At 47.7% G+C, this 16,264-nt stretch overlaps 1 protein-coding gene across 3 annotated transcripts; it reads left to right on the forward strand.

The window, feature by feature from the left end:
- The first annotated feature begins 2,329 nt into the window (after positions 1 to 2,329).
- On the forward strand, positions 2,330 to 16,023 carry LOC142869584 (SLAM family member 9-like). 3 transcript variants are annotated; one of them, XM_076000254.1, is made up of 6 exons: positions 2,330 to 2,453; positions 9,200 to 9,592; positions 11,173 to 11,469; positions 13,040 to 13,177; positions 13,377 to 13,457; positions 13,747 to 16,023. In XM_076000254.1, exons 1-6 carry the CDS (start codon positions 2,381 to 2,383, stop codon positions 13,755 to 13,757), a joined length of 993 nt encoding a protein of 330 aa, XP_075856369.1. In that variant the 5' UTR covers positions 2,330 to 2,380; the 3' UTR covers positions 13,758 to 16,023. The 3 variants fall into 3 exon arrangements, with proteins under 3 accessions (XP_075856369.1, XP_075856370.1, XP_075856371.1); XM_076000255.1 differs by lacking the exon at positions 13,377 to 13,457; XM_076000256.1 differs by lacking the exons at positions 13,040 to 13,177; positions 13,377 to 13,457.
- The last annotated feature ends 241 nt before the right edge of the window (positions 16,024 to 16,264 follow it).

Genomic DNA, 16,264 nt, shown 5'->3' on the forward strand with positions numbered 1-16,264 from the left:
GGCAGGGAGGGGGCCATATTGCAGCCCCCAGAAGGTAAATGCTAATATTTGCACAGAGACTGTGCGCAGTAAACACTCTCCACAAAAATCTTTTTTCTTTTGCACACAGCTTCTTATTTTGGCAACTGTTGACATTTTTGAAATATGAGAAAAGGTCTTTGACTTATTAAATGGACTGCGAAAGAAAAACAAATCAGATACTATGGAAGTGAACTACTCATTAAAGAAATTACAAAACACAGTGGAAAGCCTTAAGAATAGGCTCGATCAGGCATAAGAAAAAATTTCAGAGCTTGAACAGAACACCTATGAGCTAAACAAATAAGTCAAAGAGAAAGAACAGAGAAAAAGAGGAATGAGTAAACGCTACAAGAAATGTCGAGTTATGTAAAGTGGCAAACAGAATAATCATAGGCATTCCTAAGGACAGAGAAGCAAATACAGAGGGGCTGGATAATTTATTTGAGGGAATAATTGAGGAAAACTTTTCCTGACCTAGTTAGAAATCTAGATATCCAGGTACAAGAAGCCCACAAGAAGATTCATCATGAAAAGGCAATCGTCATGTCACATAGTCACGAGGCTGGCCAAAGTAAACCCAAGTGATGCACTCCTACGAGCCGCAAGGTAAAAACAGCAGGTAACCTACAAAGGCATCCTATCAAGCTAACTGCAGACTTCTCAACTGAAACCTTACAAGCAAGAAGGGAATGAGGACCCAAGCAATCAGTGATGGAATTTGTGAAGACCAGACCTGACCTGTGGGAAGTCCTCAGACCGTCATTATACACTGATTGGTGCAATAGACACCCACCAGTGTAAAATCATTCAAAAGCTAAGGTACAGATCCCAGATTCCACCATGGCTCAAGAGGTAAAACAAAGCAATAAGGGTCTCCTTATGATGAGCAGAAATACACCCCATCCCACTTATTAATTCTTTCAATAAATATGAATGGCTTGAACGGTGAGGAGACAAAGGGACAAAGTGAAGAGACAAAGGTTGGCTGAATAGATAAAAATACTCAAGCCAAGTGTCCTGTTATGTCCAGTAATGCATCTAACCCACAAGGATTCATTTAGACTCAAGGTGAAAGGATAGTAAACAATATTCCATGCAAATGGAAACTAAAAGAAAGTTGGTGTAGCTGTTCTCATATCAGATAACAGAGTTGCCAAACCCACAAAATTAAAGGAAGAGAAAGATGGTCAGTATACAGTAGTGAAGGGAGCAATTCAACAATAAGTCTTAACAATCCTAGATATTTATGTACCTAACAAAGGAGCACCCAGGTATGTAAAGCAAATCCTACTTGATCTAAACAACATGATAAATAGCAATGCCATCACAGCCAGGGACTTTAACACCCCACTGACAGAACTTGACGGATCCTCCAACAGAAAATAAGCAAAGAAACAATGGACTTAAACACAACTCTAGAACAAATGGGCCTAACAGACATCTACAGAAAAACCTACCCCCAAAGACTGAATATGCATTCTTCTCATCAGCTCATGGAACTTTCTCTAAAATTGATCACATCCTAGGCCACAAAACAGGTCTCAAGAAATTAAACAAAATAGAAATTATACCATATATCTTCTCAGATTTCAGTGGAATAAAATTAGAAATCAACTCCAACAGAAACGCTCATCTCTACACAAAATCATGGAAAGGAAACAACCCATTCCTGAATGATAGTGGGGTCAGGGAGGAGAAAAAGATGGAAGCCATGACATCTTCAAACTGAATGATAATGAGGGCACACATTATCAAACTCTGTGGGATACAGCAAAAGGATTCCTGAGAGGAAAACTTATAGCCTTCAATGCCCACATTGAAAAGACAGAAAGATCACAAATCGATAATCTTATGAATCATCTCAAGGAACTGGAAGAGGATGAGCTAACCAATCCTAAACCCAGCAGAAGAAAAGCAATAACCAAAATGAGAAACAGTACTAAAGGGTTTGGACAGAGGAAAGACACCAAACTCGGGAGGTGCCCACGCCGGTTTGCTGTAAGAGAGTGGCTTTTTGGCGAGCAGGGTAGCCTGAGTCAAAGGTGTGAACCCAGGTAAGCAGATAAGCATCAGAGGAGGGCATGTGTGAGAGCACCGGGCTCGCTGTGACCACAGGAACAGGGGCCTGTCAACGTGATGTCAGGAGTGTCACAGTGTGAAGTTGTACATTTCTCTGCAATTACTGAATGAGTGTGCAGAGCATCTACAAAAGAGCTGAATGGCTCTTACTCTAGATTGATGGGCTGTCTCCCCAGTAGTCACTTGCTACTCCTGCCCTTGGAGTGGGAAAATTGTGTAAGCTGGTTTCTTCCCCCTTCATTGTTTCCCCTGCAGCTGACCAGGCTCGAAGGCAGCCGCCATGGGGCCCTGCTCAGACCACCACCCGCCTTGCTGGGCCTCCAGTCTCCTGGGGTTCATCAGCCTCCTCCTCAGTGAGTAGCCTGGGTCCCTGGGAAGGAGAAACAACTGTGTGGAGCTGAGATAGTTAGGCCATGACCCCTGGGAGGGCTATTTCGGTTCTGTTGTTTCTGAGGAACAAAAAAGAGGAAAATGCTGTGTTATAATTTGCAAATGCAGCATATTAGGTTAGAGCCCATGGTAAACAGAAAAAATGAAATGGCCTTTTGGTGGTGTTCAGGTTGGATCCCTGAGCTTGGGCTGCCTTGGCTGCATTAACGGGACTATAGCCTGGGAGCACAGGCCACTTCTGCTACATTAGCCAGAAATCAGAAGGGAGTTGGAACTGCCTGGAAAGAGGGATACAGAGGGATAAAATAGCTTCCTCCTGGGGGTAAAGGGTTGAAAGAGTGTACGGCTGGGCTGGAACTCAGCGGTGTCCTGACAGTCTCTGCACTGTCCTGTGGAGGAGGGGGCAGAACTGGAACCCGTGTCTGAGCTGCAAGAAGCTCCTGTGGTCTGGGCTGCTTGAGCTCCACTGGAGAGGAGAGTGGAGGGGCACCCCTCTGCTTGGGGCTCAGCTCCAGGCAGATCATCTCAGAGGAGAGGCCCTTGGAAGTCTCAGGTTTATCTTAAAAGTGCTTGCGTAATTGGCATTAGTTTTCATCTGAAGATGTTAAAAATAATTTGCTTTCTCAGGGATAATGAGTCCTGTAGACTATGCCCTTTCTCATCCCTGTGGGTGGCCTCTCCTCCACCCTGAAATGCTGCTCAGATTCTGGAGAATTCAGATGAAACCATGTCCATCACGGCACTGTTCTGGGGAAAAAGCCCTGGAAAAATAAGAGGTGCCCAACAATTGGGAGTGATTGAAGACTTTGAGAGTATGTGTACATGGAGTATTATGCAGGCCAAAAAATGCAAATGTCCCCCCTTCTGTGAGGAATTTTCAGTTTTCATGAAGTAAAATGCATGAATCTCCATCAGGAAGATTCAGGAAACTAAATGCAATGAGATCTTTGTTTTATACAAGGAAAGCAGCCTCCAAAATTTAAGGGTGTCTATGCACCCACATGTTTCTAAGAATATGCTAAAGATGTGGAAGAACCAGTAGATTGCTAACCTGGGCTAGAGGAGGCCATGAAATTGGGGAGGGAAAATGGAGAGGAAGAAAGTAGAGTGACCTGATCTAGGCTGTCTATCATACTCATTGCTTTATGAAATATCATATGATTATACAAATAATAATATTAAATAAAAGCTAATGAAAAAATAAGTTCTAGTAAATATGAATTATCGTGAAAGCTTTCATTTTTAATATTTTTTAAAATATTTCAGCACTGATTGAACTTGCAGGGAAGTATGTGAAACCTAATGGATTAGACAGCACTTGTAATACAGGACTTCTGGAAGCAAAGATGAGCTTTGCCATAGCACTGGGTTAGATCCTGTTTAAATCAGTAACTTTCTGTCAACAGCAAAATGTAGGCTTTCTTCACTTCCACAATATTGTTATTATGGAAGAAATATGTTTGATTGTATAACCTTTTTTTCTGTAGGCACTGGGGTGCAGGAATACTAGAGAAACAAAGAAAAAGAAAGAAAAAATGGAAGGATCAAAGAAAGGGAGGGAAGAAGGAAATAAAGAGGGAAATAAAGAAAGAAATGACTTAGAATTTTTTAGTTTAGGGATAGGCAGTCTGTGTCCAAATAACGAAAGTGATTCTCTGGAGGTCACACAGGAAGTGGGGAGGAGTGAATTTGGTTGTCCCGTCAGGCCTGCCCTCCCTGGTAGTCAATGGGACAGACCCTAGCAGTGGAGTTTGGACAGAGCCCGTCCTCAGTAGGAACATCTCCCAGAAACTACTCTATAGCAATTCATGGAGCTCCACAGTTGGATGCATTTCTTCTTTGGTTTTGTGTTGTCGCCTGCTCAAGTTCAGCTGTGACTTGGGGAGGGATGGGTGGAGAAGGAGTGATGGTAAGGGAGGTATTAAAGAATTTGTCCTTATCATTCTTAGACCCAGAACCCTTCCTGGATGTGTGTTTGGAAGGGGACATGGAAATGGCAGGTGAGGTCTGAGGGAGGCTCAGCACACACTGCACTTTTGCAGAGACGCAGGCAGCGCCAGTCAGGGTGGCCTCCACTGTGGGGACTGCGTCAGCCTGACCCTGACAGCATTTCCTGAGCGCCCACCCAGTGCCTGCTGGCAGGGAACTGGAGAAGAAAGGGTCTGCATGTGGCTGCAGGGATGTGGCCTCAGACCACATGCCGAAGGACACCTCACCTCCCGCAGTGTGTGAGAAAGTGGGGTGCAGACCACACTCAGCTAGGCAGCTGCAGCTGGGCTTTTAGAGGCAGCTAGTAAAAGCCTCAGCCAGACCTTTTCAGTTCCTGTCTGTTTAGCAGAAAATACTAGTTTATTTCTCCATTACCCTTCTTGCAATGCTGGCAGGGGGAAAGACAAACACTATTTTCACCAGTATTGTGTGTGAAAATGCCTTCGGAAGGTTTTCGTTTTGGAAAATGAAATCCTGTCCCAGCCAGTCCAGTTGTCCTGTCTTTCCCCTGGAAAGGACGGCTGTTATTTTGGGCCCTACATTATATGGAGCACCTATGTTTGGTATCCATTTTTGTATCAAGAATTATATATTTAAACGTGTTATTAGCTATGAAAACCATTGCTGACAGAGACATTAAAGGACACTTGTATTTCGCTCATGAATTAATTAAGGAACCAGTAGGATGTCACAATCGGCTCAAATGGGGAGTGGAAGAAGGCCAGCAGCAATGCAATATGTTTACCAATAGATGCCCTGCATTCACGCGGGTGTGTGGTATCTGTGGGTACAGAGATGACTGTCTGGAGGGAACACGGCATTTCCACGCTTTCCTTTGGGATGAGGCACACTTTGACCTTTCCCTTGAAGCAGCTCCATATCCTGTAGAATAGTTTTTGGTAGAACATATAATATTTTTATCAATATATTACAACAGAACCTACTAAGGAAAGGGGAAAATGAATACACCAAATGGAGTTAATAATACAAAACTTATCAAGGCCAAGCTTGGGCAAACAGGTACTCTGCCGTTGCCTCCCTGCCTTCATCTTTACCAGTGTCCTGGTTACACAATGTCCTCAGCTGCTTGGTGACGTTGGGGTTGATGACGGCTGTGTGCGGACACAGACAAATGGATTTCCTTTAAAACTCAGGGCTTTGGTAAACAGGAACTGGACCTTGACACTCTGCAGCCAGCTATGGAAATGAACCTACAGATATTTCACACGCAGGAGGGGACCCCTGAGAGGGACAGCTGAGGGGAAGGAAAGGACACCGGCCTGGGAACTGGGAACATCTGGTTCTGCCGCAGGTGTGCTTGGGCACATGACGCTCATCATGATAATGAGAGCAGATGGTATTAATAGAACAGTTATTGAATCCCGTGCTGAAAACTTTTCTCTATTCAGGTCTAAAGAATAGTCCAATGAGGTATGCACTGTTGTTATTTCCATTTCCCAGAAGAGAAAGTCAAAGACAGAGAGGTTAAATAACTGCTCAAGTTCACATGGGCATAAAGTGAATCCCCTGGATTTAAATGTCACTGCCTCTAAAGTTCAATCTTTTACCACTCTGTTATACTATCCAATTATGTCGAGTCGCTGGCTGCAAAGTAAATTTGAGGTGGATCTACGAGTAAATATGAAAATTAAAATCATAAATGTACTTGGAAACAAGAGAGAATTAAAAACCACCTTTGAAATGGGAGTGATATTTTAAGCAAGATTTAAAGTGAAGAAGCCTTTAAACATTTCATATGTTAGACATCATGAAAATACCATTTTGGCAAGGTGAATAGTCCCTAGGTGAAGGTCAAACAGAAAACTATAAATAATTATATCATGTATGTTAGAGAAATAGCTAATTTTCACAACATATATCTAAGTCATAGAAACTAATGGGAAAAGATGAGAAAGGACATTAGCAGACAATTCATAGTTCACAGAAAAGGCAAACAAAGTGACTTAATATGAAATGATGATGACGATAAATTTCATGTATAGAGAAAATGTCCATTGATATGACACTGAGATATAATATTCTCTTCTTCAGTTTGACAAGGGACGTTTGACCATTATGTATTGGTGAGAATCCTAAGCATTATTGGTAGGAATATAGATAGAACCATCCTTCAGAGATACTTAATAATATTGGCCGAAAGTTCAGATGTATGCGCCTATGACCCACGAGAGTCACCCTAATGATTTTCCTAATTCATACACATCGTGTGTGAGAGGCTGAGATACTGGGATGTGCAGTGCCACATTGTGGGTGGTGGCGAGCAGGCACTGGGACATCAGAAGCAGCGGGGACGAGAGCCCCAGGAGGCACGGGGTGCAGACAGTCCATGTGACATGGCGTGCACAGCGCTGCTACGAGAAAGGCAAGGAGAGGTGGGTGCACAGAGCGTGCTGTGTCTGTGGAGACGCACACTGTGCCTGTGAGTGTGTGGACCGTCTCCGGGTGGCTGCCAGGACACGGATGATGGTGCTGCCTTAGGAGAGGGGACCGGACAGTGGGAGCCAGAGATAGGAGAGACTTCATTTTCAATCTCCTTTCTCGTCTCCTCCTTTCATAAACCGTGTGAATGTATAATCTGATTATAATCAAAAAATTAAATGCCACTTGGTGTTGCTGAAATGCAATCTCCTGTCCTGAGGACCATTAGACATGTGGTATCTGAAGCGGCTGCTGAAATGTAGGGACTGGGAACTATGTTCATGGGGCATGGGCGAACACTTTTCCAGGCAGGGAAACAGCAGGAGAAATCCAGGTACAGTAACTGTGGCAATTCCATAGCAGGTGGGCCCTATTAATAGTAATGATCATAACACCTGAAGGCATCCTGTTGACAGCTTTTAAAAATATATAAAATACACAGACACACACACACACACACACACACACACACACACACACACACACACACACATATATATATATCTTGTAGGAGCCCTGAAGCACTGGCGGTTATTATCCCCAGTGTCCATATGTGGGAACTCAAGGGCTAGACATTTTAGGAACCTGGTAGAGATCACTCAGCCAGTAAAGGGTGGATGTGGAACTTGATCCCAGGCCTGTCTCAGTCCTGAGCTGACACCTCCTGTGATGTGCTTGCCAAGGGCTCTGCCCTGGTTCCTCAGGAATCATTCATAGTGTCAAGTGGCTGCCACCCTTCCTGAGCTTTTGTATTCCTTTCCCAGGACTGTCCTAACAGACATCAAGCACAGTGGCTAGAAGAGTGGAAATTGACTGTCACACACTTCTCGAAACCTATAGGGGTTTGTTAGTCAACTTTGAAACCTACATGGCTGTAGCAGTCAGCTCAGTCTAACCTAACAAACAAGAGAAATTTGTTTTCTCACAGTTCTGGGGGCTATTGGATCAAGGTTCCAGCCAATTCAATTGCAGGTGAGGCTCTCTGCCTGGTTAGCGGAAGCCTGCCTCCTATCCGTGTCCTCACGTGACCTTTCCTCAGTGCGTGTGCATGGGGAGGGCGGGCTCGCTTGCTCTTTGGTGACTCTTGTTATAAGGACACTAATGCTATTGGATTGGGCCCCACCCTTGTGACCTCACGTACCCTCCCTTCATTAGAGGCCGCATCTCCAAGTAAAGCCACGCTGGGTGTTAAAACTGCAACATGTGAATTCGGGGGCAACACAGATATTCAGTCCATAACAAGGGGAATCCTTCCTCCCCCTTCCCAGCTTCTGGTGTTTGCTGGCAGTTTGTTCCGTTCCCTGTCTTGTAGCTGCGTCAGTCCATCCTCACCTTCCCGTGCCTCCTCCCTGTGTCTCTTCCTATTATTTCCCTCCGTGCATATCGGTGTCTGTGTGTAAATTTCTCCCTTTCATAAGACGCCCATCATATTGGAGGAGGCTGTAGCCTGATGACCTCGTGTTAACTTGACTCTATCTGCAAAGACTCTATTTCCAAAGAATGTCACCTTCTGAGGTTCTGGGTTTAGGACTTCAATGTATCTTTTCTGAGTAACACAATTCAATCCATAACAGTCCCCCTTCCTGCAAGAACATGACCCCTCAATGGGGAACCCTAGAGTCTGGTAAATATGCCTGTGAGCTGACCTCACACGCAACTAAATTCGTGATGGTGTGTTTTTGCTTCTTTATAATATATATTGTCACATGAATCTTTCAATAAACAAAAATAACCATACTGGAAAAATGTCATCAAAAATTTCTGCAAGTAGTTATGAAAATAATAGTGTGATTGGGTCTCATTGGGGAGAAAGGAGAAACTAGACCTGTAGGGTTTTTAGACTCTGAAAAGTGCCCCAACCGTTTTGCTTTATTCTGTTCCTTACAAGCAGGTGACTAGGTGCAGCCACACTCCAGGGGAGGGATTACACATTGACGTCCACAGGACGGAGAGACCTTTGGGTGATGTGTTAGAGCTGCCTTCTAATTTATGCACTTAGCATGTGCTGGAAAATGTACTCGGTTCTTCTGATCTATGATTTCACTTAATTCATGCTATCATTTTTGGATGGTAAGGAAACTGACAAATAGGCAGTTAAGCCTGTTTAAGTTTATACTCCACGAGAACCAGACTTGATCCCAGAATTACTTCCAATTTTTTATACTAGCCTACCTTCCACGAAGGAAGAATTTTGGATGGATTTGATTAGGAAGAAAAGTTCCGTGGTTCTCTTATTTGTTCTTGATGGGAAAACACTCCTGTTTCTGTTTCCGATGCCCAGGTGTCTGCCGTGCTGTGGCTGAGAGTTCTGGGGCTCACGGCTCTGCGGTTAAGGACTCCGGAGCCCACGTTCCTCTGAAGGGGATCCCAGGAGGTTCTGTCCTGTTTGATGTGACCCAGAAGGCAGGAGCAGTTCTGGAAACTGAGTTGGAGGAGCTCTGCTGGAGCTTTACCCCGGAGTCAGACTACAGAGTCATGTTTCGAATCCAGAGAGGCGTCCATTCTCCAACCTGGTTCAGCCTCCAGGACAAATTCAAGCAGAGGGTCCAGGTGCCCACCTTGGCCTCCCTGAGGATTTCGAACCTGAGCCTTGAGGACAGTGGGCATTACCGAGCTCAAACCAGGTTAACGGAAGGAAGAGAAGTTTTGCAGTTTTTCCACCTTACTGTCTATGGTGAGTGACACCCCTCCCTCCAGCCCATGGCTGACCTCCTCCTTTGTCACATTGGCCCCATGTTGCAGGATTCCATTCAGCCACAGCCTTCACACTGTACCGCCTCCCCTGAAATAGGGAAAGTGCAGTCGCCGGAGATGGAGTCCAGAGCTGAGATTGATACCAGGGAGAAAATCACTTTGGTGTTCTGGGAAAGACAATGGAAATTGGTGAAATAGAAATAGTTCCAATAACATTAATCATCCTTTCCAGGATTAATGTTACTTAATTTGTGTAATAGTTTTCTATTGTTTTTAGAACAAATTACGGTGAATTAGTAGCTTGAATTTGCAGGAATGTATTATGTCAGCATGCTTTAGGTCTGAAGTCTGACAGAGCTTGCACTGGGCTAAAATCAAGGTGTTGGCAGGCTTGTCCTTTCTGGAGACTCCAGGGGAGAATCCATGTTCTTGTCTTTCTCACCTGCTTGGTGCTATCTGCCTCCCTGGCTGTGGCCACCTTCCTCCATGTTCAAAGCCAGCAATGGTGGGGTGAGTCCTTTTAGACCCCTCGCACCTTGTCTCCCTCCTTCTTTCATTTCTAAGGGTCTTTGTGATTCCATTGGACCTATCTGGCTAATCCAGAATAATCTCCCCATTTCAATGTTAGCTGACTAGCAATCTTAATTCTATCTGCTACTTTAATTCCCCTTTCCATGTAGTCCAGGTTGCCAGGACTACAATGTGGAAATATCTGGGGCCACTATTCTGTCTCTCACAATTGGAAGTCCACACATATCGAGTCCTCCCAGGCCCCTCCCCTCTCACCCCAGCCTGAGACTAACTCAGGACTCAGGTAACCCATCTCTCAAAGGCTTCTAGTTGTGGACCGTTTACACTGCTTAGGACAGATGTTTATCCAAGACTTTCTTTTCCTAGGGTTCCTCTCTGCATAGGGAAATAACCTGCTATGGACAGAGCGTGTTTGCAGCATTAGGTCCCATGTGCTTTCTAAGACAGGCTTACACATCTGACTCTTCTCCTCCTGTCTGTACCTCAAGTCCAGTGGCGTGTTCTAAACACACTCGGAGATGTTCCCTGTCGCTGCCACTGCATCTCCCACCAATGTGTGTACTCTTGGGAGCATGGGCTGTGTCTGGCCTCCCAGGGCTGGCCTGAAGTCCTGCCCCAGAGGGCCGTGCAGTCCCAGGCTGCAGTCCCATCATCTCAGCTGGAGATGCTGGGGAAGGTCTCTGGGCCAAGACAAGCCCTTCTGCCCCAGACTTCTTCCTCTTCCAAGAAAGACACTAATTTCATAGAAACTATGGGCCTTGAGTTGGTAGAGTCCAGCCTTTGTTTCCTTTGGGAGATTTTTCTGACTTGTTTAATCTAGTGACACTTCACAGGGCTGACTCAGGGGCTCCCCTTCTTATTGTCATCTGCTCAGTGTTTAGCTTAACACAAACTGTGTGTTATCTGTAAAACACACCCAGTTTCCCTACAGGGTGCATGCCATGGCATCTGTGAGAAAATGATTACAATGTACGGTGTGTAATGTTCTCTACAAACAAGGCTCCTTTCTTTTGTTCCCTCCTGCCCCAGATCCCGTGCCCCATCCGCACATCCTGGCTCAGTCACCATCCATCGCAGCAGGCTGGTGCAACGTCACCCTGGAGTGCAGGGCCCCAGGGGCCACAAGGGACCTGAACGTGACCTGGGAGAGCAGGGGCCTGCCCCTGGAGCCGGGGCAGAGAGGGACACCAGGACCAGCCCTTGACTCCTGGACCCTGGCTGTAAGCCTACCCCTGAGTCAGCCCAACGTCAGCTTCACCTGTGTGGTCAGCAACCTTATGGACCAGAAAACTGTCACCAGAGATGTTGGGGACATCTGTGCCCAAGGTGAGTGGGAAGGGGGACCTGGAGTTCAGGCAGCATGGGGGCCTGCGGGTGTGGGCTTTTCTCCCTGTCATGTGTATTAGCGACACTGTCCACCTGGTCACCTACTCAGACGCCTGAGAGTCCCAGTAACCTCACTTCTGCCTTTGAGCATCTCTCCCGTCCATGCCCTCCTCTGCCAACCACCCACCATGTCCCTGCTGGTCCAGGCTGCAGCCTTCCTATGACTCTCCCACCCCATTTGTCCTCAAACACTCGTCCAGAGTTGGCTATGGGGAAAGCAGATGGGATTGTGTCATTGTCTGTGTCATCTGTGGGAACCTGATTCCAGCCCCCGCTGTAGGATTTATATCTTAGATATTCCTCCACCCACATTGCTGGCCTCACCCACTCGCTTCACACCAAAGCGCTCACTGTAGTTCCCTGAACGTGTCCTGCCATTGCAAGATTATGAGCTTCTGGACATGCTGTGTCCTCTCCCATGAGCTGACCCGAGTCCCATGTGCTTCCCTTCCTGTCTTACTGCTGCTGAAGGATTCCACTGAGGCGGGCAGGCTTCGTGGGGTGAAGACTGGATAGTGGCACAGGGCCCCACACTTAAGGTCTTGGTTTAAAATTCTGCTGTTAACTAGTTTGAGCAAAGGCTCCCTGTTTTCCTTTTGTGCAGGGCCTTCAAGTGATGGGGTTTGTCCTGCCCTCAGGCAGCACCTCCTTAGGGAGCTGTCCGTGGCCTCCCCACACTGACCAGTGATGATGGATTTGTGTCTTTGTCTCTTCTGTAGACCGGACAACCCTGAGGGCAAGGCCATGTCTTGTTATCCTTTGACTTCATGTGCCAGGCCGGCATCTGGCAAAGTTTGCTCACAGCCAGTGTTCCTGGAATGAATGAATGACCGGGAGCCTGTGTGCAGCCCTGTCTTCCCTTTCTCCAGGAGCTGCTGGAGGGTCTGATGTATCAGTGCCACTTAAACTGCCTGTGACCTTCTCCCTTGAAACCATCCTGAGTCTCAGCTAACACTTAGCATGACCACAAGGCCCTCTAGGGAGAGACTCCTACCTCCCTCTGACTCTCCTCCCTGCCTGCCCCTGCCCTGCCACAGTGGGGGTGCTGGCAACTCCCAGGGCTGGCGTTTGACACAGCCATTCCCTGAACATGGTGCTCCTCATTCCTGCAGTGATCCCCTCTGAATATCTGGAAACTCCTACTCCTCCCTCAAACCTCAGTCTACCCACACCTCCTCTGGGAGGCCCTCTTGAACCCCTAGCACAGGTGTAAACTTCTGTTGCAGCAGGGTTCCTCTGTGTGGCCTTTGGTATTTTCTCAGTCTTCCTTCCTGGGTGATGAGATACTTTAGGGCATGGACATCGTCTTGTTGATATCAGTATCCCTGGCACAAGCAGCAGCTCAGTGTCTGGTTGAATGAGACGACCTGCCGTTGTCCTCCCTCTTCAGCCTCTGCACTAGACCCCTTTGTGCCTTTTTACCTGCTTTCTCCCTGTGCTCCCCCTTGGAAATGGGTATCTCAAGTTCTCTCCTAACTTAACTTGTTCATTCTTTGTATGAGGGAAACAGATTCACATGGATGGGACATGGCTAGACTGCTGCCAGACATGCTAAGGGCTACTGTGGTTTTGATGTTGACCCTGGGAGTTATATCATACCTTTGGAAGACATGTGGCAAAAAGAAGAAGAATACGGAAGCCGAACGAGGCAGGTTGCACTGCTCTTTACAGGCCCAGATGCCTCCCCTCCTCCACTAGAACTTGGTCCCCTTTCTCCTGACTGTGGCTGCCAGGAGAGACTCCTGCAGATGGGATGATGGGTGTGGCTATGGCTTTGGTGCTCATGGCAGTGGGAGGGTTACAGGTCTCCAAGGCACAGATTTAAGGATTGTCTGTGTGTGGCTCAGGTGTCCAGTTGCGCGAGGAGCAGAGAGTTGAGGATGGTGGCATCCACAATGAGGAGCTGATAGAACAGGGGTCTCAGCTGGGTAAGAATAATGCTGGAGCCTGTGGCCATCCAGGCTACTCCCAGGTCCCTCACTGCCCAGCCCTGGCCTTCCAAACCCAGGCATCTGCTACTCTGACCCTGCTGCCTGTTCATGTGTTTCTGGACAATCAACACCATTTACTAACAAAGATTTGTAACAGGTGTCAATGTAATGCTTTGCACTTTGGGAATTTCATAAGCAGAGCACGTCAGTGGGCACTGGCTCTGGAGATCCCTCTGGGCCACTTTTCCCCTCAGCTGCTCCAGGACTCCTCTGTCTTTCATTCCAGGGCCTCGGTGAACTACATGTGGAAGAAAAGGTGCCTGTGACTACTGTCTACAGTGAGGTCTGTAACTCAGGCCGGGCCATGAATATCATTTAATGGGAGGAAGCAGGAGGATCGGCACCACCGGGACACGTGTGCTCTGAGCCTGAAGCCTGCAGACACCTGCCTCTGCCAGCTGCAGCTCAGCTCCAGCTGCCTCTGGTCTATCTTAGCCTGACTTTGGGGCCATAACGTCTATGGGTATTCATGGCCTGGTTACGTTCTGTGACCTTCCAAGACTGTCCTCATAATCAGGATTCTCACCCCTGCCAGGTGAGGGCTCTTGGTCTGTCATTAGGAGGGATTCTTACTCTTCTTCAAACCCTTCCCAAGGGGACCCTGTCTGATTGTGTAGGGAGCAAATCCCTATCACTTCTGCTGTGTCGCTCGTGTGTGTAATTCTGAGAACACAAGTTCAGGTGTGGGAGCTGTGCCGACGTGTTGACTATGCTGCAGAGGAGGAGTCAGGACCCGGGTTTTACCAGTTGAGCTGGGGTCAAAGGAGGCAGAATGAGTGGGTGGAAGCCTGCAAAGGGATTGGCCTATGGGTTCCTTTGCGGATCTCACGTGGACTTCCTTTGGGTGTGTTGAGCAGTGTGTTGGTGTGTGTTGGTGTGCATGTGCACATTGTGGGGAGTGTGCAGGGCACATTATGCAAGTCCACCAAGGATGCCTTCCTTTTCTCCTTTGCAAAGCTGGACCTGAGCCTCAGCCTTCACCCGCGGACCCAAAATTATCTTCCTTTGGAGTGGAAAGAAAAATTCCTATGATCTCAAGCCCTTCCCAGCCTTCTGTTTCTCAGAGAATGACCCTTAGGGGCAAAAGTTGGGGATTGTCTTAGGAAAACAGCCTCAGGTCTTCCCCTGGCCTGGCATAGGGGCAGTTGGTGGTAAGAACGATGTGCAGTGTCCCCCAGCCCCATGGTGAGAGCTGCGGGGAGGCTCTGACTGTGAAGCTAGTGGAAAGGTCTGACCTCGTGTCTCCAGCCTCTGCTTATACCGACCCTCAGGCCCCTGTAGTCACGCTGGCTCCATACCCTAATCAGCCTCTTCCTCTCTCACTTGCATCCCTCTGCCTGAAATGATGGTTTATTCTTCCTGTTTCTCACCCTCACCTCTACCTGTTGAATCAGCCATCCTGCCAAAAGCCTCCTCCCAAGATATTGTTCATGGAGGCTGTCTGAATCCTGAAGGTTTGGAAATGGTCTGTCCCGCATCGGATCTCTCTGAACACCTTGAATATTATGTAAGGCAGCTGGCACAATCTACCCTAGATTGGAGCCATGAATCTTCCTGCAGGGCTCTCTCCGGAGGGTGGTGGGGCCATGGGAGAACAGAGCCAAGAAGACAAGCACCCTCTATGTGTGGGGGTGTCTGGGCTGCCCTCCTCCCATTCCATGCAGGCTCAGCATAACGGGACGCCACACAGAAGCTGATGACAGTCTCTCTGGCGTGGCTCCCCTTGGAGGCAGGGGTGGACATGATGCCTTCCCTCCATTATATCTGCCCGAGGTCCTAGTTGGGGACCTCCTTACTCCACCATTAGCGTCTGGTTGCCTGAGGCCCTGGTGCAGCTTCCACCGCAGTGTTTGGGTGTTTCTTTCCTCCATTGGGGTCCCCACCTTACCGCATCCTGTTTGGGTCACAGCTCGTACACAGCAGTGGGCTGTCTCTTGTTCCATGAGCTGCTGTGGCTTGTCTGGTGGCCTGGATTCCTGGGTCTCTTGGTTCCCCTTGCAGCTTAGAAGAGCTCAGCTGCCTCATTGCTGAAGTCAGAAAGCACAGGTCTGAATAGGGTCTCTGCTAAGTGCTTGATCACTGTGACCCAATGCTAGGAGCCTGCTGACGGGTGAGGGAGGAGGGGAGGACCTTCTTCTCTTTCAGCCTGAGCAGAAGCTGTCAGTGTGCCCGTCTCTGCACTGGCTTTCCACGGGCCTGGTCACGGTTGGGCATCAGTGCCCTTCTGTCCCGGGACAGTGTAAGGGAAATCTAGTTGTATAGGCAATAGGTTTCTTAGGCCAAACTAAAATGATTGCCGGCGTGTCTTCAGCTGGCCTTCTGGTAAGGCATGACTCAACACACTTCTGTAACCAAGTGTTATCTCCTACGTGAACCCCTGTGATCACGCTTTCCCATGCCACATTGTCACTATTGTTCTGAGCCACACAAAAGCGCTCGCCTTGTTCTTGGCCATGCTTTCGCCACTGCTGCATCCCTCTGACAATAAAGAGCATGTCTCACCTTCCCGCTGCCACCTGTCTCTTCTTTCAACTCCCAGAAGCCCGCTCTGGTGCACTTGCTGGGCACAGAGCCCACTCCCCGCAGGCAGGGTAAGAGATGAGCACCCAGCTGACCTTCCCACTCCACCTAAGGCAGGAAAAACAAGGAAAAAAACTGGGCTTTTCAGCCTATAGTGAACCAGGTTTTGCCTGAGACACTTTGCAAATATTATTTCTTCTAGTTCTTACTTTAGGGGTGTTTGG

Source organism: Microcebus murinus, chromosome 2 (assembly GCF_040939455.1).
Source record: "Microcebus murinus isolate Inina chromosome 2, M.murinus_Inina_mat1.0, whole genome shotgun sequence".
In the NCBI taxonomy this organism is placed as follows: Eukaryota; Metazoa; Chordata; class Mammalia; order Primates; family Cheirogaleidae; genus Microcebus; species Microcebus murinus.